Here is a 26288-nt window from a genome sequence, read left to right on the forward strand (position 1 = left end):
GTTAATGAGTATGTACCACCAAGTGCTCAGCCCTCTTCCCGTGTCCATCGCATCCCATCTTTGCTAACAGGACAGGTGGAAGTAGGTAGCACCGCTGCTAAAAGTTCACAGTAACAACAGGGCAGACTCCGGCACAGAGCGGTAACGAGCAGCAGGGGAACGGGTGGGAATTCCTGATTGCTTTTTGAGCTCTCATTAGTGAAGAAAATATCCTGCTGACCCACACTGCACTCCACTGCAAATACATTACATCTAATCAGGCAAATCTCCTGCATGTGAAATTGAAATTAGGCAGCCCAGGGGACCACTTCACTTCAGGACTCCTCAATTTTTATTTGGACTTATCTAATACAAAGAAATACAAAAGTAGTCAACTCCAAGCCTGCCTGACAAGCACCTCAAGCAGGCAATAGTGCGCCTGAAATGACCACATCAACCCCCCCCCCAAGGTTTTCAGTACTATTGTATTTGACCTTTAATTAAAAAACACTTCTAGGCAACATCCAATTTTTGCTGTTCCCCTGAGTGGGTTTCCACTCTACAGGATTTGATGAATTTGAACCTTGTTTCATCCTTTCTGAAATTCTTCAAGGCATGAAAAGAACAGCATGTGGATTACATTTAGATACTTTTTGTTCTTGGTGCCAATTTACCATTGCTTGGCTCAGAAGAAATTGTTTAAAGGGTGATAAGAGAAAAAAAAAAAAGTCATAAAGCTTCCAGTCGCCTGACTCAAATTCAAGGCAGAATAACAACATCTTCAGGGCAACCCAGGGGTCTCTTGGTGGACCTCAGTGAAACCATCATGACAGCTGCTGCCTTGCCAGCACCAAGTCAGGATTGTAGAAATCCCTTACGTTAGGGCTACCTCTCAAAATCATTATGAGGATATGGCAACAAGTACCAGCAATGGATTCTCCACTGCTGCCAGTAGAAACTGACAATGATCAGCCCTTAGCTTTGCAGAAGGAAGTCCCAGATCACTGTCCTTGGAGGTGGCCCTCCAGAACCAAGTTAAGGCACCTCTTTAGGGCAACAAAAGGAAAAACTGAGTTGCCAAGAAAGCCATTTTGTGGAGAGAGAGAGAGGACTATTTTGCAGTGGAACCAATCCTGCACCCTCCCCACAAGCACTAATCCCTTCAACAAAAGCTGGAAGTAATAAAAAGCTATTCAGGATGCAGTCTGGAACAAATCTACCACAGTGTTTTCTCAGACAGTTAAAATATCTGTCAAGCTAAAAGGACACCGAACGCAGAGAGTGCAATCTGCTATGCATGCCTTTTACTTAAAAATACACACAGGGCAAATGGTCAAATGCACATGTGTACACTCGAGTGCCCTCCTCTCCCAAGCACGAGCTGCTCCTCACAGCTACCGCGCCACTTACAGCCTCCACTGATCTCAAGAGCAGTTGCATTTTCTAGGCAGCCTTTTTTTAAAAAAAAAAAAATAAAAAAAAATAAAAAAAAAAATCATCACACTAGGTTTCCTCAACAGCCTCTCTGCTTGCATTTGAAAACCTTGGCCTCTGAAAAACATATTTGTAACAGAGGCAAAGCAAATTTAAAAATCTTAAAAAGAAAAATACTTACCATCATAAATAAAACAGCTCTAAAAGGTTTGCTTTAGTTTTAAATATGCAGGAATGAGAATGCCAAGGTTGAGTTTCCTGTGGAAGGCACTACAGCCATTTCCTGCCTCATCACATCATAATTAACATGCCAGGACAGCTGGACTTTATCAGAATTGTTTCATCAAAAAGCAACAACCTTTGAAGACTATGGCCTTTTGTTTCCATCAGTAAAGGCATAACCAGGCCAATTTCCATTGCTTATCCGTAATGATCGCAGCTGTAATTTGTATGTAAATTATCAAATTGTTTTAGATCTGTAAAGCTTAAACCATGATTCAGGAAACACTTAAAAGACTCCTTCTTCTGTTAAAAAACAGCAACTAGGGACTCTTGTGAGGTCCTGGACTTCCCCAGGCTCTGCCTAACATAGGCAGGAGAAGGTGGTGAAGGGCATTTGACCATTACACACCACCGTGAGCCACGTGGCACACACTCAGAGAGGATTTAAGGCTACTTCTCAACTCCTCATTTGCTTTTCAATCTGTCTTGCAGCACAGTATCTTAAAGGAGATGCGGCCTTTTGGATGTGATATAAAATCTAGAAGAGAAATAGTGATGGGAGGACTTAGAAAACACCAGATACGCAAGCTTCAGTGGTTTGCAAAAGCACCACACCAAATCCCACCCCTAACTTTCATGTAGCTCTGATCTTGCCAAAATCTCAACCCTCTTTCAGCAACGTTGTATTAATCCAATCGAGTTACTATGATGCAACTTTTCATTGAAAACAGACTACTTGCAGGGATGCAGTGCCACGATCATTCTCTCAGCTCCAGCTCTCCCCGACAAGCGCTCAGGCGTCGGGAGGAAGGCTGTGCTGCTCCCGCACCCATCCACGGCTCCCAACAAGCCCCAGCAGTTTTGTGGGCACCTTGTAAAAAGCTCTTTTGCATGAGGACTTGGTTGTGCAACGCTCCGCTCAGGGGCAATCTGTCTTCTTGCAGTTTCCCCTCTTCTACGCCGCAAGAGTTTGCTCTCTCCCCGCCATCCGAGAGGTTCACGCTCTAGAGGCATCTTTCATTTTGAGCAGGGAAAGTGTGACTGACCCCTGCTGAAGTACAGACCCCATCCCCGGCAGACGGAAATTGTCACTGGCCTTTCACCAGCTCCTGAATCAAGATTGATTAACAGTCGCTTAAAATGATAGCTCACATTACAGGAACATCACTGCTGTTACAGGGGACACCACCGGTAGCTCTCCCTGTTGCAGGAAAGGGAAGGAATCCTTACCACCACACTAGAGCCTTGAGATCAGGTGCTTTTCTCCTCACCAAAAGCCATTTGTGCTCCCCACGAACCACCAAACCCATCAGCAACAAATGAGAAGAATAACTGTCTTTGCTAACACACCCAAAATACTGCAAGCCCTTTCCTGACCAACACCAATAAAGCTCTGAAGCGATAACAGACATAGGGATGCTTCCTGAAAGGAATTTCTACCCACTAGTCCTTTTCAGGGGAATGCTAACACTGCTTGCATTGGCAGGTTTTGCCTAGACAACTTCTTTTAAAAGCAGTGTCCCTTTTCCAAACTCGCCCATTATCTTTGCCACCACATTCCTTTGTCAGAGCAGCCTCCAGCTGCTTAATCTCAGCCACTTCAAGCTGCACCTGTGAATCAGACAGGGTTAATCACACTAACAGATGGCAGGGGCCAAATAGGCAGCTAAGAACTTATATCATTTTAAATAGCATCTAATGTTTCACAGCTTCAGACCAGGGCCAGTCGTATACAACAGTAACTAACTAGGGGAGCTGAAATCAGGCTCGTACTTTATCATCGGAACAAGTGTTTCAGGCATACAGTATAGCTGCCAATTACTAATCAGGCTGAGGAGCAATTATACTACCCGGCTACTGCGTTCGGTAACTAGCTGACATCTCCCATGAAGGATTTCTGTGTTCTGACTGCTATTGACTTTACAAAGCACAAGCGATAGCGATAGACAAAGCACTAGCAGTCACCACAGGGATTTTGCAACAGTGCATAGGGGCATAAGGAACCAATATGAATTTTGCTAAGAAAGAAAAAAAAAAAAGTAACTGCTCTATTTAGAGCCTATTAATAGCTTTCCAAATTCTCTAAAGGGACTGAAGTTTAACATTCAGATAGGTTTAAGACTCTGTTAGCCCATTTTCATCATGCATAAGTAACTAAAATGTGGTTTTAATGCTGGATTGCTTTCTTTGAAACAAACCTTGAGGTCCTTTGGAGACAAAAAAACCTCATTGTCTCCAAATTCACTCTCCCCGGGGAGATTTCTGCTGAGATTAAGGATTGAAGGATTTGCCTCATTACAACTTAATTTTATTTTTAAAGTTTCCATACCACCTTTTAACAAAGTGAGCTGGATCTTTGTTTCTTCTGCTAGATTTCAGCTCAGGTTCAGGGAAAGTTAGTTCATCTTGTGAGAGTCTAAACCAGACAAAGACTGAACTTCAATTTAGGAAGAAAGAAAACTGCAGAAGAGCTAGCAAGAAGGGAGAAAGAAAGTACAGACCAGTAAAGCATGTTTAGAAGAATATTAGTTTATTTTTCTTTTTCTTTTCCAAGTTACGAACTATGTGAAACAGAAAATGGAAAAGGACAAAGATAACACTATTTGACAGCCCATGCAGTTAACAATCAAGAAGCTCTGAAGGCAGGAGTGCGAAAGACGGAACATTATTTTCCACGTGGATCTTGCTAGTGACTTCTGGCAGTTCGCTGTTACTTACTCATCTGGTTGCTGTCATTCACAAAGTCCTCGGACCCATCGTTGTCGTCTTCATCATCCCCAGAGGAAAGAGCATCTGCACATTAAAAATAATCAAGTCTTTAAACCAGCCTATTTTGCAGACAAGTAAACCAATATGCTTTATCTTAGATGATCTATCAAAGAGAACAGATGTTATGTTAGTTGTGCAGAAGCTAAAGAAAAAGAAAATACAGCCACAAAATGTTTTATTAAATTCTAACCAAACTAAGCTAATAATCATGAAATGCTACAAAGTTTCCAAAGGGAGCTTGCTAACTCCAAAAATCCCTCTCCACTTACAATTTTTATTTTTCTTAAAGACATTCAGTTGAGCAGACCCGAGCGTCTCCAGAACAATTTATCTCTAAACTTAAAGGATGTAGGACACCCCTTTTCCTCTTCTGATGTAGGGGGGAAAAAAACCCTTGTATTCATTCTACTGGCTTTATCATCATCACAGCGACTCTGTATAATTTAATCCTGTCACAGTGGCATAAAACAGAGGGTTCTTCAGCAGCTGTTAATCGCTATAGATCCCATGAAGTAAAAGGAGTACATACAAACTGAGTCCGTTTCAGGGTCAGGACAAGGGGGAAAATAACTGAAATAACTACAGAACTCAGCTCAGCTCACTGTGCCCCAGTGGATTGTTTCACGTTATATCATAATGTGTCTTTATATCACATTTTACAGCTTCTACATGCAAAAACCTACATTTAACTCACTCACCTGTAACATTTACAATGAAGTACAGAGTATCACTGTCTAGGGTCCTAACAGCAGTGCAAGCATAGAGGCCCGAATCTCTGGGTGTAGCATCCTTAATTTGTAAGTACTCCCCAATAATCACTGTCCTATTGTCGGGGCCCAGAGGGACCCCATCCTTAGTCCAACTGATCATGACGGCGTCTTTCAATTGACAGCGCAACTCAAGCGGTTCTCCTGGAAGTGCTGAATATACATCTGGCTGAGAGATTTGGTATTTGGTTGGCGGCTCTGCGAAGGTGAAAGGAAAGGAGGAAAAAGAAGAAAGAAAAGGGAAAGGAGAGAATTTCCAACAAAAGTCAGTGAAGGCCCTTTTTATCCACAGAAATCAAGTTACGTTCAATAAGAAAGTTGCATCCAGATTAGCCCAGCAATCTGTCTTGTAAAACTGAACCATATGCAGGTATGGGATAGGCTTTATTTTCAAACAAAGCTCATTCCCTTTTCAGCAGTGTCTCAGTACATGCCTTGTCCCAAGTGCCAGGCAAAGGCACAACCCTTCCCGCTGGTCACAGCAAGCCGACCCTGGGGGCTTCAGAGAATTTGGATGTGCCAGCAGGATTTCAAAAAGCAAATTCAGTTTTATATTCTAGAATTTATGTCTTTCATTCAAAGGAATATTTATATTTCCCCATCTGATTTTGTAAGTAGCTTTTTTTTAAAAAAAAAAAAAAAACACAACCCTGAAAAGATCTGTGTTGGAAGAAAAGGATGGCCAAAAAACCCTTCACTGACTAAGCTAATAAACATGAGTTCCTATACACAGCATATATGAGGACCTTTCTTCTCCCTGCACCATTTCCAAAGTTTCTACATTTGCCTTCCACACTGCCAACTCAGCTCCCAGTGACAGTAACTTTTTCCTCTATTTTTTTTTTTCTTCATTTCTTATTTCACAGCCTCTCCTGAGCAGAACACAGCAGTAACCCAGAAACACAAGCAAAGCTTACAAAGTCACAAAGAGAAGTTCAAAACGAAACGGCTCATCCATCAGTCCCCTGTTGTAACCAAATAATGAGAGGAATGTCAAACCACAGTCTTTTTCCAAAAAACCATCCTTGGAAAACTACATCTGCCTATAGTTACAAGAATTTCATCATGCCCTTCCAAGGGCAGCTCTTGGCAGGGGGAAGGGAGCCACAAGCCACAGTCCTAGGCCCTTGTCTCCACAGGGGCAGCAGGACAGCCAGCTCAGCACACCTATGACACCCTCGAGCAGTGCCAGACAGAGGAACTGCTTTTGTAACTGGTTTCTCCCTACAACCACAGTATCCCTCCCCCATGAACTTTCTGGCCTCCCCAAGGACGGCATAAATAAAGGGAAAAAAGCACGAAGGCATCTTCTGTTTGCTCAGGAGGAGGGTCACATCGCACCAACAGCTGCTACCCTGCGTGCACCCTGGCACACATCCTTCCCCGGGCAGGCACCAACTGTGCACCACTGTGTACACATGTAAATAAAATACACACCTCTTTTTGTTTGTTTAGGAGTCTGAGGGAATATTAAAATAGGTGACTCCTCTGTGTCCACCCTTCCTTCTAAGAATATCGAAACACTGAAACCTATGTTCTTCACCCTTGGGGCATGGCGTTGTCATTTCTAGTATCACACTTTCAACAGAGAAGCCAGAAATGAGCATCACATCTGAGCTAGCCTGTGGGTGGGAGTTTGGAAATGCTGAAGCTCTGTCAGTAGTTTGAGGGAGTCCTGCGAGGAGCAGGGAATTAGACTCAACAATGCCTATGGGTCCCTTCCAACTCAAGATAGACTGTGATTCTACAAGTACCAGAAGTGGCCGCCGCAGTGGGACACTCACGCATTGAAATACTGGGTTATACTAGTGCACTTGAAAATAGTGTGCCCCATTTCTCCTGCCACTCATCCTGGAATCACGTAATTCCAGGGAGTTCAGTGGGAGCTTGCCCAAAGCAAAAGGAAAACAGATCCAGGGATGTGCCCTTGCAAAGCAAGCAAAGCTTCTCCTGGCTTTTTTCCCTAGGGCAAACACATTTTTTCAAACAAGGGATTTGATACATGCATCACACCAAGATGGTGTCCAGGAGAAGTACATAAAACCATTTAAATGAGACCAATTACGAAGACTGTAAAGATTCTGGGATTTAGATTTTATAACAAGGTCTCTAAACTTTCTAGTGTGCAAAGTCTCATCTCAAGGTCTAGGACAAGCTACAATACAGCTTTATACTCCTTATAAACTAATTCAGTCTGTCTGATAGTCACCAATCCACAATGCAGGTGTCTCACTGACGCTGTTAGAAATCTAATTTCCAGAAGGAACATGGGCTCCTTTCTACGTATATTCTGCAACAATAATGAGTATATTTGAGTCTGCTTGAGTTTTTTTTAAACTCATATTCCACTGTCAAATTAAAAGGTAGTTGAAGCCAAATAGCTAATTTACTTTGAAGATTTTAAGACTTCTTTGTAACACTCTACCTACAAAGAATATTTCTTTTACAGAGTTTACACTGTGCCAACAATGTTCTGGAGTCTAAAAGTGTCTTTGTTTAAAGCCACCATGGGTGAAGATAACTCAACCCTCCTTTAAGTGCATTAGAGGCTTTTGCTGAAGGGTGCCAGGAAACTCGCAGGAGGGTCTCATAGGTTGCAGCGTCCTCCTGGGCAGATCAATTGTTCACATACAATCACAAGGAAAATAATTTTCTACCTCCCATCCTTGATTTCATCTCTTTCTAAACTACTATCCCCAAATTTACACTCAAGTCTTTCAACACAAATCCAAATCCAAACTCAAGAGCGGTAATTTATTTCAAAATTACAAAAAAAAATTCCTTTTACAAGGAAAATTACTAGTATACTGAAGAAAAACAAGTTTCAAATAGCTATTAGCATTTGGTAAATATTATCCTCCTCCATTTCTTTCTCTCTAGAGTATCAGGGAAGATACAGCACAAAGTGATGTCAAGATGTAATGAAGTCATGTTTGGAAATAGTGAGTTATTTCAGGTAAGCCTTTGTGTTGCCAAACTAGAATGTAGCAGCACTTAAGACTGTCACTTTTTATAATGTTTGCCTATAAACTTTTTCCAGTGTGGGTTTGAAATGGTGCCCAAAAGCAAACAGAGAACAGGTGGGATTCTGAGGCAGGAGTCCGCCCAACAGCCTCACTGCAAAAATCAACCGGCTTCAACTGTTAAAAAATTCCCAGCAGCACATAAACAACCTACGCTGCAAAGTTAACTCTCTCTCCAGGACACTGCACAAGGATTTTTACATCGCTCTGAAACTTAGGGACAAATTTTGAACTCATGTGCACGCTGTACCATCAAATCAATGGTTCCCCTGAGGCTGACATCAGGAGTCTTTCCTCACTTCCACATCTTTTGAGCATACTAGAGAAGTAAGGCTGCAAGTTTGCTCAGCCTTCACTTGTACCCACCCACCAGTGTTTTCAGCAGCATCCTCCTCAATTTTCCCTTAGTGAAAACAGGTAGATGGCAGAAGGAGGAGATAGCCCTGCAGAACCTCCAGCACCAAGCAAGGCTTGATGACCTGGTATCACACCCATGCTCCTCCAGCCCTCTCCGAATCTCTGCCTTGAAACTGTGTCCTTCAGCCATCACCATAAACCTGTAAACCAGCCCTGTGCTGGGCAAGCTCTGCCTGGCCAGGGGAAAGCAGCACAGGATTCCCTTCTAAGCAAATTCTGTAACTGTGGCATTAGCTCCTACTGCAGAAGGGCATCACCCGATGCAAATAATAACTGTCCATCACCCCCTAAAAAATAAACAAGCAACAAAGACACGAGCAAAATTTCAGGTGGCGTTCTTAAGCACTGGGGACAAGTGAGGACACGTTGTTTCTGCTATTGTCTGCTTCCAGCTACATCCTTATTTGTAATAGTGGTGCACACAATGTATTTAAACTTTATAGGTGGAGCTATCGAACAATACCACCATGGAAAACCAAGCTGCTGTTAAATAAACAGACGTGAACTTTTTCTCTGCCCGCCTGCAGTCTCGCAGCATGGTTTATGCCAGCCAGCCAAATGGAGTAAATACTGTTTGTATAAAAAACCACGACCACAATAGAGGACTGGGGACATTCTGAATGTGTTATTTCAGATTATTATGAGATACGCAATTACATTCCAAATCATGCTTTTATCCAAGATTCGGTCACCGAAATAAGACATTTATACTTCCTTAGGTTTTAAATTATTATTTGCCTTCATTTATTAAAATGTTAACAAAGAGCTGCTTATCTTAAGGCTCAAGGCATTTAGTTACTTAGTTACAGAGCCAAATAATTAAACAATCAGCTAATAGCTAACCCCAGCAAAGATTCTCACACAACTCTCCATAACACAAAAGACTCAGACCCCATCAAGCCACTTTCTCTTCAAAAGGCTTTAGTAAATAACTAAACACTCACCATAGCATGCCCAGAAGGGTCAACAGACCTGACCTGTCAAGAATCCAAGAGGTTCATTGCAACACTGAATGTCCCCACAGGGAACGCCAGGCTGCCACCCACTACCACTCCTCCTGCTTCTCCTATCCTTTCTCCTGGTTTTCCTGTCATTGAAGATCCAGCAAGACCACACTGGATGAGCAACATAGAATGGGGATGTCAAACTATGCCTGAAGCAGAATAGCCATGGGCCCCAGGACTTTGTGAGTCCAACCCAAGCCTTTACACTCGCTCCAGGACACAGCCTCTGCAGGGTCAGGGAGCCCAAGTATCATCAGTCAGGTCTGCAACCTCCCTCCCACCTCCCAGGGACAAGCTGATGGGCTTCTCCCTCAATTTAATCTGGTAGGCTAATATTAAGAGTAGCTCCACGTCCTCTTCTGGTGATGGATGATAAACTCAGCCTACAAAAGAAACAGCCGCTGGTTTAAACATGCGAAGAATCATTCCTAACCATGGTGACTATCTCCTGTTAGCTAACAGCAAATCAAAGCCACAAAGGCTAAGCACATCTCCTTATACAAAAAGGGATAAAATGTGTGTTTGCAATTCATCCATTTGCTTCTCCAAGATCACTGGATTCCCTCTGTCTTATTTGTACTGCGTTTCCATCAGCCAGCTGCCAGCTATGCCCAGCTTTGCCACCACCAGGCATAACCAGGAAGTCTGTTCTGATAAAATCCTTTCCTTTCCACATTACTACAGTTCCTTCTATAATTTTAAAACACTAAAAGAGGTTTTAAAAACCCACCTTGTCACTGAACGACACTCTGAAGAGCAGGAATAATTTCCCCCCCTCTCTAACGTATAAAAACATCAATTATTCAAATCTGACGAAAAAGATCTAGGCCTTATAGAAAGAATTCATCAAACACAAAGCATCAAAGAGGTATCTGTGATCATTAAAAAGATAAATATGTGGCAGATTCTAAGTCTTCACTTGTTCCTTTAAAACAAGCTCACAGGCTGCTCTATTTGAAAGCAGTGGCTTCCACAAAATGTTAAGCGCCAGACTCTCCAAAATAAATTGAGATATTTTTTCCTGGCATCTTCTTTAACCCTGTTATTCTATAAGGACCTAGTCTTCTGGGGGGGGGGGGGGGTATAAGAGATGAAATTGGACCAAGAAAAAAATTATCAGAGGAACAGGAAGCATTCTTTTGCCCTGGAAGTGAACATTTGCAAAACAAAGTGCTGCCACATAATATATGCCTGGTACTCTAGCAAGCGTAGAGCTTCCAGCCACACTGACAGGCTACAGCATGGACCTCCAGCATCATGTCAACTCCTATTGAGTGTTACATATACTAAGATCATAAAAAAAAAAAAAAAAGTGAATCTCCTCCAATTGAAGTACTTGCCAATGTCATCATGGGTAAGGGAAAATATTACACTACACTAACTTGTTTTCCTAAGCTTTGAAGACTTCAGAAAAATAATTAATTCCGGTGAGTAGCAAAGCGTTTCACCATTTGCAGGACCCCCCAGCCAAGAAAAAAGCTCTGCATGTGCACCTCAATTTATCCCCACGTGATTACATCTATCTGCCTTGTGTAATGCTCTTTGGCAGATGAGCAGCTATGGAACTGCAACTCCTTGAGGTAACTACCCCCAAGCAGCATTTAGCCCTGGCTAGACACAAGGTCCTCACCACACCCAGCAGAGAGAGCAGCGGGGGCAAAACCCATGCTATGTCGGTGTGTTGGCTGATGCGGGGTGAGGTACAGAACTATTTCAGCATGGCTTTGATGGCTGCAAAGCAGTTGGGTTGACACGTCTCACCCCATGGTGAAAGGAAGAAGACTCCTCCTCAAAAGAAAAAGAAATTGTACTTGTCTAGGCTTCATGCAAAGATTAAAAATTCCTACAACTTGTAGCCTGCTTGCTCCTACCTGTCTTTACAGTTGTGATCATTGAGTTATGGCTGCACAACCACGCAACGTGCGTCAAAAATGCCAAGTATCACATGCTCATGGGCTTGGCCGTGTGCTTTATGCTTTTGGAAGCCAAGCCAGGGAAGGCTCAGAGCATGCCAAGTTCAAAGTAAACAGCAGAGAGACCAGCAAGGCCACCTCCTGCTGCTGGGAACTGCCCTGCAATTTCTTCCTGTTTGTCCCCATTCTTCACGGTCTGCTCCTTACAGGATGAAGACTTCTTTATACAACAGTTACCGTAGGATTTATCTCCAGATATAGGACAGAGCAAGAAACAGCAAAGCATCAGTTTGTCTTCTGCACAAAGACTTGGTAACCAGGGAGGGCGAAAACACACCCAAACCTCGAGCAGCCACACCAAAACCCCTAAAACTGTTGTGCTAACTTTTATCATTTCATCAGTATGATGAGAAACTACAGGCTGTCTTCAGGATTTGAACCTTTGGTTCCAGGCACCAAATTTTTACCATTTCTGTTCAAGCCATAAGCTCCATCAGCTGCCTAAAGTAAGAGAGTCTCTGTGCTAAGTGTACTGGGGACTACAATAGAAACCTAATACACATGTAACGCAATCTCAAAAATAATTAACTACTCTTCAAACTCATTACAGAAGAGTCTTCTCATGTAATCTATTACACAATACAAAAGGGAAATGTATCACCTTTTGCCAGAACACCAAATGAAAAGCTGAAAAAAAAAAATTAACCTCCTCTCTAAAAAGCAGACTCCAAGACTAGGATCATTTTCTCATTGTTTCTACTTTCAGCAGCAGCAGAACATCAACTCTTTTTGATTGTATTCTGCACATAACCAAGTGGCAGAGCAATTTAAACAACTCCCACTGTCCAACTCAGCATTAAATTCTGCTTGGAAAAAGCTCCATACAAGATATACAGCCTTGGGAAGAGGTATGAGCACGGATGTTTAGTCACAAAGGGTTTTTCTTCGGCTTAATATTTTCTTGTATCTATTCCAATCTGTAGCTTTTTTCACATTCTTTATTTGCATTTCAAGAGCAACATAAAAACATAACAGAATATAGCATAAATCCAAACATAAAAACACAAGCTTTTTCTTCCAGGTTTGCCGAAGGCAGTGCTCGGGACTATTACTACTCAACATGCAAAAGAAATAAATTACAACTGTGAGGTTAAAAATTGCACAATTTCATGTTTGATTGTTAGTTCTGGATGCAGAGAACATCTATTCAGATTCCCTATAAGCAAGTCAGCAGTTGTTTCTTTTGTACACGGTCCCATTTTTACTTGACTATACAAATGCTCTTAATTTTAGCAGCTAGTCTGGAAGTCTCGCCTTGCCTGTTCCCCTGAAATTCATCTTCCCCCACTTCCTAGAGTGGGATTTGAAAAAAGTCACTGGAAACAATATGCCCAAAACATCCCCTCATCACTTTTGAAAGTCCAATCCACAATGTATATAAACCATAGGATATTCTCCCAAACACTTCAAATCATCAAGGCATACCAGGCTCCCTTTTAAACAAGAACAACGTTCAGTCAAAAGACATCAGAGCTAATTTAATCCCGGTTCCACACAGATAAGAGTCACCAGGTACCTGAGGGACAAAGAAGGAGCAGCAGAACAAGCCCTGAAGTTAAAAGGTAGGCTGGCTAGCTGCACTTCCAGGTGGCCCACAACCATTTACATGACAAGGGTTATTTTAAACTTGCAGACACCTCCAGTCACTCCTTACTGTAACAGTGGCTGCTGGGCACTTTGCCATACTAATGGAAGATGGTTCAAATGCTTCTAAACTATGAGTAGAAGGGCTGTTACTGAATAGTGGTGTGCTGCAGACTTATTACAGAGTCTTAATCCTGTACGTCTGAAATACCTGTGGCTACCCTGGCGAGAAACAGCATCCAATAAATCTGGGTACTTCAACAATGTCATATCTAAACAGGATTATTTTTCACGATTAGACTGTGTTTAATAGTATCAAGCTCTATAACCGCTCAAAATTTAAACCAGGGTTTTAAAATCATTTTTAAGAACTGTTGGGTGGCATTCAGAATTACAAGTCGCATTGCTTTCCTTGAAACAAATTAAACATTGCAACATCGGGACACTGAGCAGGGCACTTCACAAACTTGCAAAGCGAGTCTCACGAAAGCACACGCTCCCTCGATGCCCCAGAGCCGGTCCTGCCAGCAGCTCACCTGTACCCCTGCACACCCACATAGGTCACCCTAAAGGGTATTATCAACCTTACGTAGTTTTTTGACACCACAACTTTTTATTGCATTTAAAAACAAAGGTGCAGCATGGTGCTCTGATCAAGTTCTGTCCCATCCAATCACGACTTAACCTCCCACAGACTTGTCCTGGTCAGTGAGGACTAAGGCATGTCCAGTCACAGCATCCAACTCCAAACCCCACTCAGAAACAGCCACAAGTCCCCTGGCAGAAAGCCTGAGGTGATAACTACCATGCCACAAGACTCCTTTCAAAATAGAAATCCATTAAAAGCTTCAAAATAGAAATTCATGAAAAGCTAAGAGAGTAAAAAAAAAAAAAAAAAAGTAATTAAAATACAGTCAAAATAAGATTTTCACCTCCCCAATCAGCTTTCCAATCCTCCTGTTTCTCCCTTCCACTCCCCCAGCACATTGCTCTTCCCAGTAAACCCTCACAACTGCAAGCTGCTTCTCCTTGGTACAAAGGAGTTTTCCCCTTGTCTCAGTTCTGGTGGCTTTGCTACCGCAAGGCGCTCTGCAAGGCTGCTCGACATCGGTTAATGTCCCAAACTGATGAGCCAGTTCTTTTGCGGGGGAGGAAAAGCAATAATTACACACAACTTGCAACAGCATGTGAGGAAGGGAATGAAAGTAGGTCAGATCTCACAACTCCTCAGCTTCGCTGAGGTTCACCAAGTGCTTTCACTTACAGTCATCTTAAAAATACAATTAAAATAATAATAGCATGGCAAGTGAAGGAAGTGGAACAGCAGAATTCAGCTAGCATTTAGTTTGCCTTTCTGTTCCTCCCTTCGATACGGATAATGCCATTTGTGCGGTGACAAGCAGCAAAAGGATCCGAACCAGCAGAAAGCGATGCCCATGAGACACATCTCTATGCCAGGTGCTGACTACTCTGATACTCAGAAGTAGGTCCAGGAAAAACAAATCCCTAAAAAAAGGCATTCTTTTTCCAAGAAGAAAAAAAAAAAAAAAAAAACAAGAGCAGTGATAATTAAGAGATGGGAAAGGATAACCTGGAGATGTACATAATTGTTATATGAATTATAAGCTCTTACAGAATATCTCATTTTGCAACTGTCCTTGCTGAGAGGTGCAGTCCCAGAGCGGCAAATGCCAACACAGTTTTGCTGACTCTCTCTCGACTCCGATTGAAACCCAAAAGGCCAAACTTCCAGAACTGCTCGGCACTCCCAGCGCACGTTTCGTAATTATAACAGGAGCTGTTGGCTGCTGCACTCTTGCAAATCTGGTCTTTATTTAAGATTTGCCTGTATTCAAAGCTGCTCCAACTTCTCTTTCAATCAGTTTAAAAGCCAGTTTAGTCCCCAGTACTACAGGATGGCATCTCTGATTCTGGGGGCATCCTGTGCCAAATCCATCCCCCCAAAAAAATGCTACAGACACACAGTGTGATGTGCTGAACCTCAAGTTAAAGGGCTAAATTTCAGATTGGTTCCCAAATTGCTGTAAGGATAATTTTACCCTGGCAGGCTCCATGCTAAACCAAGTACTGTCTAGTTTCCCACAGCCACCACAAACACAAACCAGTCCATCCTGACCAACTCTGCAGAAGATGCTCCCACCTGACCCGCTGCACTGGAGGAGCACAGCGTGTCCAGCCTGCGACCAGGGAACCAAACCCTCCAGTCACACTGGTGCAAAACTCTAGACTGAATCATTTCAGGCATGTTTGGGGTTCCTGCTGTCTTTCCAGCATAAATTTTGCACTTGTTTAACACCACTGAAAGAAATTTTCACTTCTAGTTAAACCAGGTGCGCTATTACAAATAGACAAGATGTAACTTGCCTAAGTGGGTGATGGTTCTTTTAAAAACACAGATTTATATTGGTAAGGAGTGCTGCTTGGAAGGAAGTCTCCACTTTCACTCTAATGCTTCAACTTTGAGGACTCACAAATGTTCAACACTTAAAAAAACCTGATCCCTCTAGTAAGGATTTTTTCTCTATTATCGATAGAAAAAAGGCCAGTTAAGTGTTTTTCTCATGCTCCCCTCTGTTCCTAAACTAAACATTCTAAGAAAATATTATTCTTTGAGTGTATTTGAATAAAGGCAAACAATCATTTCCACCAAAGCAGGCAAGCTGGAGATAGAAATACACCCATTAAGAGCTATTCTATGGTTAGTATTAAAACATCACAATAGCCCAGCATCTCACACGTACACAACCTTGCAGAACTGGAGTGGTCAGCATTTTCATTGTAAATTCTGTTTTCAAAGGTTTGTAACTCGCTTGTAAAAAAGTTTCTATAACCAGAAAATTTTGAAAGTTCTCTGCCAAGGAAGAGCTATTTTAAAACTACAAAAACAATGCAACTGTTGAAGTCAATCGTTGGTTTGGGGTTTTATCTATACAGGTGGTTTTTAAAAATAAATAAATAAATAACCCAACTCGGCATCTCTGAAAATCTTCTGGCTTTAAAAAAAAATAACTAAAGGAATTAAATCCCTAGAAGTTAGTATTTCCCCCCCCCCCCTTCAAAAAGCTGCAATTGTATGGCAGATAAGCCCGAAACATGCAATTATTTGTGCTACTTTGCAAAATAGCTGCCACGCTGCCACGCTACCAAGTCCCAGTGTCTCTTCAACACCAACTGTAAATACCAACCCTACCCATGCCCAATTAGTTTGCAGCTCAGGATTACGCCCCTGGCTAAAGGGCTGGGGATTTTAAACACAGAATGGACACGTTAAAACCGACTTAATCTGGCTGCTTGTACAATTCCCCAGAATCTCAGCTAGCCCTTCTTGCACTGAGCCAAATAACTTACTGAAGCAGATCCCTGAAAGGGCATCCAACCCTCACCCGAAGCTGTGGGGATGTCACATTCCTCCATAATAGGCTGTGATAACTGCCCTTCCTTAAAAAAACCAAAAAACACTCCTATTTAACTAATCAATTTGAATTGTTATCAATTTGAATTGTTAATCGTAACTTGAAGATATCAAAGCCACTATTCTCGTAATTAAAAAAACAGACAAAAAAGCAGTAGCAAGGGAACTCTGGACGAACTTTTTGCTTTACTTTTCCTACCAAATTGGACAGAGCATCCTGGTGTTCTGTCACTGCCCCAAGAAGATGACCACCATGAGGGTCCCATCAGCCCTCCATCCTCACAGCAAGGTGGCACCAGCATGGAGAGGGACCATGGGGCACCCCAGGATGGGGAGCACAGTGCTCCCCGTGGGACAGGGGACATCCCACCACTGCAGCAGCCCTCCTCCACAGGCTACAGCCCAGCCCACAAACTGGAAGCACCTCACAAGACTCCCATCCTGATCCAGGCAGGTCATGGTAGCTAAGGAGGGATCTCCAAGTGAACTGTGCCAACCACTGTGACCACAGGTGACACTAACCTGTAAAGCACTGCCAACATTATTACAAAAATAAAGATACACTGCTCATCTTACGCAACATTTGTACAAAAAGGAAGGTATTGCTCTGGGTACTGCACTGAATGTGTTTATATTCTTCTATTGTTTACTGCCAGTAAATATCTGTGACTGAGTTAAAATCCAAATGACAACTCATTACTCGCTTCAGAGCCCACCATAAGCACACATCACCAATTAAAGAAGGTCTCTCTCCTTCACTGTTGCTCCTAGAAACCTCCCAAATGCACATTTAAGGCCATTTTGAACCACTGTGTTTTTCACAGGACACGGAATTAGGCTATCCCTTGTGGAAAGCTTAAATTAGTCCTTTGAAATTTGACCTAAATTAAAAGAACTGAAACACACTGTTACTGCACCAGGCGAGGGCTTTAAGTGGGTGCTCCAAGGACAGTGTCAAGGCATTGCATGTGGGGAAGAGACTAAATTAGCTACCCAGCAGAAGGATAACACACAGCTTGGGCAAGGGGAGGTCAAGGGAGAGCTTGCTATTTATCAAATATATGTCTAAACTAATTATTCAATTCACAAAGTAACCCTTCAACCTATGTGTGCGGTCAGAGCCCTTTTGAAATGTTGGCTATCATCAAAGGCTGTCACAGCCTGGGTACACAGAAAGAGAATGGCTCCTTTGTACACACTGGGGTAGACTTATTTCCAAATATTTTCAAGAGAAAGGCTTCATACTTCCTAGGATAAAAAAACCATATGTAAACACTTGATGCAAGATATAATTCGATAGTTGACAGTCCCTAAACTAACTCCTACAGGTCGTGTTTCTGCTCACACTAAGAGCGTCAGATTTTAACATCACTGCTTCAGGAAGAAAGCACCACAACCACTACCAACCACACTCAGGATCCAGCCCTTAACCTGCACCCATGAAATCAGTATTGTTCTTATCGTTTACAACGGCTCATTTTCAGTGTAAATACTTTCATATGTACCAGAGTAATATCTAATGGTCCCAGATGAGATTCAGAGCTCAACAAGTCCAGTATTTTATGAAAGCACCCAAGAGAAGCGTGCTACCAAAGTGACTGAATTGACTGCAGATAACCAAAAGTCAAGTACCTCAATGCGTGACAATGCCTTGCACGTATCCTGCACATATCCACGCAGCTGATCACTCTATAAAGTACGTACTTAAACGGTTGCAAACGTCCCTAAAGTTATGTTTAGCTAAGAGACAAGACCATATTCTCTATTGGAATCAAAGGAATGAAAAGCCACAACCTCAATTTCTGTTAACATTGCATACAGCTTTGTGAATATTCTAAGTCACTAAGACAATAAATAGTAACAATAAAAGCACCTATCAAAATTTAAAAAAAAAAAAAAAAGACAAAATTTAGGGCATGCCCACGAAGGAAGACTAAGGAACAGATCAACATGTGTCACCAAAGGTCACAGCCCCGTCGACCTTCTCAGCTGGTATGAAATGTCATCGCTCTAATGACTGCACAGTCAGCAGCCCTACCAAAAATTTACATTATTAGAGCACCTGACCCTCCAAATTAGCTGTGGCCAAAATGGTATTTACTAAATTAAAAAAGAAGTCTGCTTTTGTCTTTGAAGAGATTTTTTTGAAGGGGTTTTTGTTTTGTTTTCAGCTTGGAGAGCTTGTGGGTGGCAGTGATGGAACCCAGGGAAGGTGACTGTGTAAAAACATGCTTTTTTTTGTTTGTTTTTAAGGGGGTTTAACGAAGTACATAAAGGAGGGTTTATTTCCCAAATCTCAGATATAAATCCCACACAATTCCCTCTATTCTGTAGCATTAAAGCTCTTATTATACCATTAACTAGGAAGCAGGGTTGGGTTTTTTTGTTTTTTCCTCATTTCTGGTAATAATTTGGGTTCTCACATCTAAAATTGCTTCATGTCAGTAACATTCCCGCCCAGGGAAGAAGTTTAAAATCCTTTTTAACAATTTACTCTTTGATAAAACCCAGATTCCACCCCCTGGATATTCACTGTGGAAGAAACATTTTTAAACTGTGCTTTTTAAGATAATAAAAGCTATTCTTCCCCCAAAAAGCTAAAAAATTATCAGGCATCATTCAAAGAACATTACTCTTCTCCCTGTAAAATTTTCCACCAATCATGCAATCACATTCTTTTCGATTTCACCCTAAAACTAGGGGACCTCATTACAAACAGCTAATCTGCAACCAGAATTATTCATGATTTTGTCATTCCTCTGAAAAGCCAAAAAGGTACCAGATGTGCAATTAACAAATCATACAGTAAGTGGTGATGAGAGTTGGAGGGTTTTTTAATTCTTGAGTTACCTTCAGAAGGAAAAAAAAAACCCAAGTCTTTGCTCTCAACAATCTCTATGGCTGACAGATGACAATACTGTTATACTTGGTTAATTTTTATTCAGAAATGCTTGCTAGGGAAGAGGGCTCATCATCTCTTAAATAGTTCATCCCCTGCCATCAATAAAAATGTACTTGGAACGGATTCTAAAAATGTGTTAGCTGGTGACGTCTATTTTTAGAGGCAGTGGATAGAAACAAATAAGTTTTGCATGAAAATGTATTAAATAAAAACAAAGCTGTATCCGTGGACATGAGTAGTAGAACGTGTAAAGGTCAAATTCTCTCCAGAACCTCGCCGGATCAGAAATGCTGTATGGACTATTACATTGGTTTGATAGTTATTAGAAATGTAATCACTCCTCCAAAGGACAGATAAAACCTTATGAAGGAAGCCTTGCTTTCCCCCTCAGGTGCTCAGAGGGCTGGAAAGATCCCACACAATACCGTAAAATCATTCGTACATACAATCAACTCGCAGTAATAAAAAAGCAGCCCCTCATTAGCTCTTTAGGGAAGAAAACCACTTTGCAAAGCTTGAGGAACAGATATACCGAGAAGAGCCTACCAACAGGTGCAGGCTCAAAATAGGTTTTATCAAAACACCTCTTCCAATGTAAAGGTCTCGGTTAGCCTTTGTTTTCAGGGTAATAAACTCCCGTCCTGGCTATTCAGATCTCAACATTTACGCTTCCAGAACTTGCAATCCAGACACTGTACTGATTGTTCTTGGATATTAACAGTTAGAATAAAATTTCCCTATCGCTAAGTACAAACACCAATAAAGCTGCAACACCGTTTTTGCAGAGTGCCTGGCAAAATGAAAACATTCAAGCCACACAACTGAAAGCCAGCGGGATTTGTTTTTTTACCTGAACTTCTCAGGTTAAGACAATCACAAAGACACGCAGCTCTACAGCCATTTCATTCCCTGAGACAGCAACATGTAACACGTATGTAAACCCAACAGACTGGTTTCCTTAAAGACCCATTCCTGAAAACTTTCAGGCGTACGCTTTGATAATACAACGTGATGACAGTCCCAAGTGAAATCACTGACACCACTTGCTTGCATAAGATTAAACGCCGTGCCTGTATGAACACAGCCCATGTGTGAGCAGGAGAAGTGAAAAAACCTAACTTTTGAGGGCTAATCTGTTACTTGCCAAAGCACATAAAGAGGTTGACTTCTTCTGTGTCAGACGTTCAGGCATTCAGAATGAACTTATTTCGCAGAATTAAGGATTCTATAGAGTGATTTACCTTCAGGTTCCAGTGTGGTGTCTTCAACAACTAAATTAAACGAAGGTCGAGCCAGGGAAAGTCCAGCCATGGTGACCACCACCAGGCAGATAAGGCAACCCAAATCCCAGCTGACCATCTTTTTAGAGTAAATTCCTGGTCCATTTCCGTATCTCCATGTGGACTTTAATCCCATCTGAACACCTCTAGAGAAGCATGGAGAGAAAGCAGTGCCTTCGGCCAGGGTAATGCCTCCTCCCTTGGAACGACGGCTGCTGCTGTGGGGAGGAGAAAGATTTAACACTGTCAGCAAAGACATCTTAAAACACAAACCAAAAACCTTCAGAAAGCCCCGAACAGAGCTGAGGTGAGAGGGAGGGGAGGAGGAGGATGGGGAAAATAGTTTTCCAGCTTCAAGAATATGTGAAAAGTGAGTGACTTTTCATTTTCTGTTAGCAGTTTCCATCATCACCTGAGGCATAACCAAGTCCTCCCTGTTTTCACAAAATCACTTCTCAGCACATATTTAGAGAGCTATTTTACTGACAGGAAAATATACAGTTTTTAAAAAATGAGAGGCACACACATGTGCAGGCACATAACCTGTAATGCTACAAAATTACCACAATTATACAAATTATATTCTTGTTATTGTCTGAAGGTTTATGTAAGTTTGTCTTGTTTTTCATTCCTTCACCTAGGCAGTTCTGCAGCCAGCTGAATTCGCAAGAATTCAGTAATTTTCCACAAGAAAGAGAGTTGAAAAATACCCTTTAGACTTGGATAATCTCTAAGACTATTTCACCTCAGGACTTCCAGCTCCCCCATGGACATACCTCCTTCTTACTCAGTTCATTGTCCTTTTAAAGCCTCAAGAGTCCTGTACAGGTGAGAGGCTCCAGTCTTGCAGGGATACTGGTTAGCTACTTTGCATTACAAGCAATTAAAATCTGTATAAAGTACTGCACAGACTGCACTTTCACAGACCTCCCCAGCATCGTTTTCCATTCATATATGCTAAACTGCATGTACACACGTTTCTCTTTTCTCTCTCATTGATGCTTATTGATATTTTTCAAACGGGGGGAAAAAAAAAAAAAGTCTGGATTATACACAATGAAACTAATTTAAATTAATGGAGTTAACTGGTAATCGAGGCATGGGCTGATGGAAGACAGAAGTGGTACCAAAGTAACCAGGACTCCCTTCAGGGGACCTTGTTGCCACCATACTAAGATGCCAGGTGAGGGTCAGAAGAGCATCCTCACAGGGTGATTTAACAGCTCAACCAGAAAATTAGACCTGATTTTCCGCTTCAAAAATAAAAGATGGCAAACCTCAGTAAATGGATAAAACAAGTAACTGCAGCAACTGTTCTAACCTGGCCAATGATTCATCTTAGATGTGATAAAACCCAACTGAAACTTAGACCGTCTTGAAGGGAAAAGTAACATAAAACCTTTTCTTCCTTCCTGCCCTCACCCTTAAAAAAAATAAAAGTCAAAAAACACAAAAAAGTGTAAAGAAAATGGCAAACTTCTCAAAACTCCCTGTCATTTGGATGTGGTGTGGTACCTCAGCATACACTAGACAGGAACATGGACAAATATTCTCCCTTTATAAAGCCAACCATTAAAAAGTTTATTCAGAGTCTGTTAGCCTTTCGCTGCCTGTTACGTACAAACCAAGTTCACTGTGCTAAGGACAGAAATGCTGCTGAGGTCTCTTCTCTTGGGTACTATATACAGTAACTCCTGGGGTCAGTAGGAACAGATTTTTGATGACATAAATAAGGCACTTGGGGAAAATAATTAATACATGGTATTTCAGGTGAATCCCTGATACTTCAGGGCAAGCTTTTTTCACCTCAGCTGATAACCAGTTCAAAGCTCTGTCCCTCCCGTAGGGAGTTAAGCATAGCGCGAGCATCCCAGACCACAAGTTAGCAACTACCATTAAATCTCCAGTGAAAACACCACCAGACCACTGCATAAACATTTGCGAAGAGCTTGCCGAGCACTTCTTTAAATAAGCACAGAGCAGGTGTAGAACTGAAGAGAGCTCTGTCTCTGGGACCGGTTTGTGTTTGGTGAAGGACTGGAGCAAGCCCTTGGACGCTACCAGCCAGGGTCAGCTGCCCGACAGCCACAGCTCTGTAGCTCGGTTTATCCAGCTGTATAGTGGGTAGAAACCCTATTTAACAGACTGGATGTAATGCTGATTTAATTTCCATAAATCATCTTGTAAACTCTCAATTAAAGGCTATGTATATAAATGCAAAATTTGATCATAATTTTGCAAAAAAAGAAAACCTACCAGAACGCTAGCACGTATTTCAGACTCTTAACAGCACGAATTCCACTCGCATTTCAACCGGTTCAGATTTTTAGGCTAGATGAAACACCACTGAAAGCACGTTTGTGGTTCCTACCCTCATCCCAAACCCTGAAGGGCAGCACAAGGCGACCTGACCACGCGTCTTCTCACCTGAAGCTTTCTGCCGGCTCCCGCACCTGAACATCTGCCGGCAGAACGAAGGGCCTCGTCACCCACAGGGCAGCAGAAAACTCAAACCCCAGGCTTGCAAAGGTGTAGCAAAGCAAAAAAAATCAGAGCTCCGGACCCATCCACGGAGCCAAAACGCGCTTTTTTAGCGCCACGACAGCGACCCGGGTTCAAGGATTGCCCCTTCCCAAAAGAAGCAAGAGTCCAACGAAGATGAAACAAAACCAAATTCTTTTCATAGTTTGATCGCCACAGTTGCTGGGGGACGAGTCTCTGGAAAGACCTCCTGCGCTGGATAATTATGTACCTCTATCTCAATGTTTGGAACACAGCCCCAGCATGCTTTTTGGCCTCCACAATTCTGGCTTCCTGACTACAATACCATAATCCCTCCTGGAGTCTCCGACTCAGTGAAAGCCACACGTAGTGTTTATTTTTCCCCTTGAAAGGGAACTCTGTCTCTCTTCTCAGCCTACACTTTGGGGAGGAGTTGTCAGCCTCCAATGATTGATGGCTCTCCTTGCCACTCGCTCATCAAGTCAATTTTCACCTCGTCACATACCTGCCCAAATTTCTTTGCCAAACTGACAAGCATGGGAAAGCAGACTGGTTTGGGAGCCCAACCAAATTCCTCCAAGCTGTACTTCAGTTTAAACACACTCACACACACAAACAAGTAGTACTTGTTCAGCAGTGGCATTAATTAAATTCAATGCTCAGTGTTCTTTTTAATCTACTTCCATTGTTGTTTATAAGATGTTTATCACTCCCCAGGGAGAGTACAATTTGTAGAGTATGTTAACCAAATCAATACATTGCTCATTGTAGAACTCTTGCGCATCATTCTCTATTAGGCAGGGAATAGCAAAATCTGAATGAAATACGCATCTTCCCTCCACAAAAAACATCTCAAGCGCCCTAAAAGCCCAGCAGCTTCATCAGAAAAACCCAGGTACGCGAAGCTTTAAAGCCAACAGCTTTGTATACACACACACACAAATACATACGCGTCTATAAATATATATATATACACACATATATATCTAACAAGGCTCTTCATCACAGTTCAACCTCCAAGCAAATCTGAGTATCACAGCTATTAAACATTAATTCTGGAGGACTAATGGGAACCGGCTGGCAGCTTCAGTACTTTTTTCATTGTTTGAACTTCTTTCATTTGCTTTCCAGGACTATCCTGTTTTTCTCAAGTCTTTTGCCACTAAGAGATCAGGGGGAGAAGAAAAAAAAAAAAAAAAATCTGCATTTTAATTGACATTCCAGAGAGAGAGAGAGAAGTCCAGAGGCTGCTGATTGCTGTCTATTCAGCCCAAACAGGCTTTTCAGATGAAAATGAGTAAAGGCTAGTGGAAGATTTACAGGGATTTGGTACAAAGGAGACAATGAAGTTTTAAATGTTGATAGCGTTTCACACCAAACGCATAATGGGTCGCTGTTTGAGCGGGCCGTTTTGCATTTAAATATATATTTCACTGAGGATTTCTTTCCCCCCTTACCTCCGGCGGGGGCAGTTTCGGACCGCCAGCCCCTCTCCCCCGGGCACGGCGGCGGAGCAGCACCGCCCGCTTCACCCGTCGGGGCGCTCCCGGTATCCCCCGGGCAGCGGCACCGAACCGGGGCTGGGGGGTGGTGCTGCTCCCCCAAGGCTCAGCCCCCCGTTTCTCATCCCCCGCTGTCACCGCTGGAAACCGTCCCCCCAAAAATTTCCGTGCATCCAACGGCCGGGAAAGGAGAGGGGGGGACCGGCATGGACCCAGCGGGCTGGGACCATCGAGTGACAGAAAGACGGACCCGCCGGGGGGCAGAGCCCGCCCGGGGGGTGCCCGCGCCCCGCCGCCGGTGTGCGCCAGGTGCGAGGCCCCGCACCGGCGGCCGGAGCTCTGGGGCGGGCACGGGGCAGCGGCGGGACCCCCGGCCCTTCCCCACCGCCTCGCTCTTGAGGAGCCGCCCCCCCGCCCCGCTCCCCCGGGGCAGCCCAACCCGCTGCCGTTACCTGCAAGCGAGGAAGCTCCGCGGGAAAGGTGGCGGAGGAGGGGATGGGTGTGTGGGGGGGGAGTGTCCGCTCCTCCGCAACCGGCGTGCTGAGGCCAGCGGCGGCTCCGCGGGACGGGGAGAAACTCCTCCGCGGCCGCGGTCACTCCGCGGGCAGCCCCGGCGGGGCCGGCGGGGGAGCCGGCAGCGGCGCAGCGGGGCGCATCCCCCGCGGGAGGCGGCTGGGGGAGGCAGGAGGGAGGCGGAGGCGAGGCAGGAGCCGGCCCGGCGCCCCGTCCCGTCCCGTCCCGTCCCCTCGCTCGGCTGCAGCGGCTACCGCCTCAGAGGGGCGAGCCCGCCCTGCCCGGCGCCAGCAGCCGCCTCCCCCGCAAGGGCATCGCCGAGCGGAGCACCGCGGGTCCCGCTCCGCTCCATCCAGCCACCCGCCCCGAGCCGCCGCAGCTTTGTCAAGCCGACAACCCCCCTCGGGTGGGTGGGTGGTTTTTCGGTTGGGTTGGTTGTTGGTTTGTTTTTTTTTTTTTTTCCCCTTTCCCTCCCTCCCTCTCTCTGCCGCCGCACTCCTCCGGCTCCCTTCCTCCCTCCCCTGGTCACTCCCCCCGCTGCAACCCGAGCCGTTTCCTGGACGGCGCTGCTCGGCTCTGCCAATCGCGGCGGCTGCGGCGCGGAGCCCCTTCCCCCGCCGCGCGGGGCAGCGCGGAAAACCCGCGGCCCCGCTCCCGCGCAGCGCAGCCCCCCCCCCTAACCGGGGGTCGGGGCTGCTCCCCCGGCGGGGACGTGCTTTGGGGGGGGGTGCTGAGAAGCGGCGTTAAAGAGGGGGCAAAACCAGAGCAGGACACACACACACCCCGCTGCTGCGTCCCCAGGGGAGCGGGAAGCGCATCCCGCCGCGGCCACTGCGCTGTCGGGTGCGGGAATCCCGCGCAGCCCCCGCTTGGGTTGCGCCACTGAATGTTTTCCGACGGGTTGGGGAGGAAAGTTGGGGAGCGCGGTGTGTCCCACATGCGACTGGACCCGGCCAAGCCGGCTCGGTGCCTCCCTGGTTCCCT

General features: G+C 44.0%; 1 protein-coding gene across 7 annotated transcripts in view; it reads right to left on the bottom strand.

The window, feature by feature from the left end:
* FGFR2 (fibroblast growth factor receptor 2) overlaps nucleotides 1–25910 on the bottom strand; it is an 87151-nt gene extending 61241 nt beyond the window's left edge. For 3 of the 7 annotated variants that reach the window (XM_074907864.1, XM_074907863.1, XM_074907862.1), the window contains exons 1-4: nucleotides 25244–25910; nucleotides 20749–21005; nucleotides 5103–5369; nucleotides 4354–4428 (exon numbers count right to left, since the gene is read on the bottom strand). In XM_074907864.1, coding sequence (XP_074763965.1) covers nucleotides 4354–4428; nucleotides 5103–5369; nucleotides 20749–20923 — 517 coding nt within the window. In that variant the 5' untranslated portion in view covers nucleotides 20924–21005; nucleotides 25244–25910. The remainder of the gene's footprint in view (nucleotides 1–4353; nucleotides 4429–5102; nucleotides 5370–20748; nucleotides 21006–25243) is intronic. The other 4 variants (XM_074907865.1, XM_074907866.1, XM_074907869.1 and 1 more) reach the window with 2 other exon arrangements.
* Nucleotides 25911–26288: the final 378 nt, after the last annotated feature.

The sequence above is a fragment of the Athene noctua genome, chromosome 5 (assembly GCF_965140245.1).
Source record: "Athene noctua chromosome 5, bAthNoc1.hap1.1, whole genome shotgun sequence".
In the NCBI taxonomy this organism is placed as follows: domain Eukaryota; kingdom Metazoa; phylum Chordata; class Aves; order Strigiformes; family Strigidae; genus Athene; species Athene noctua.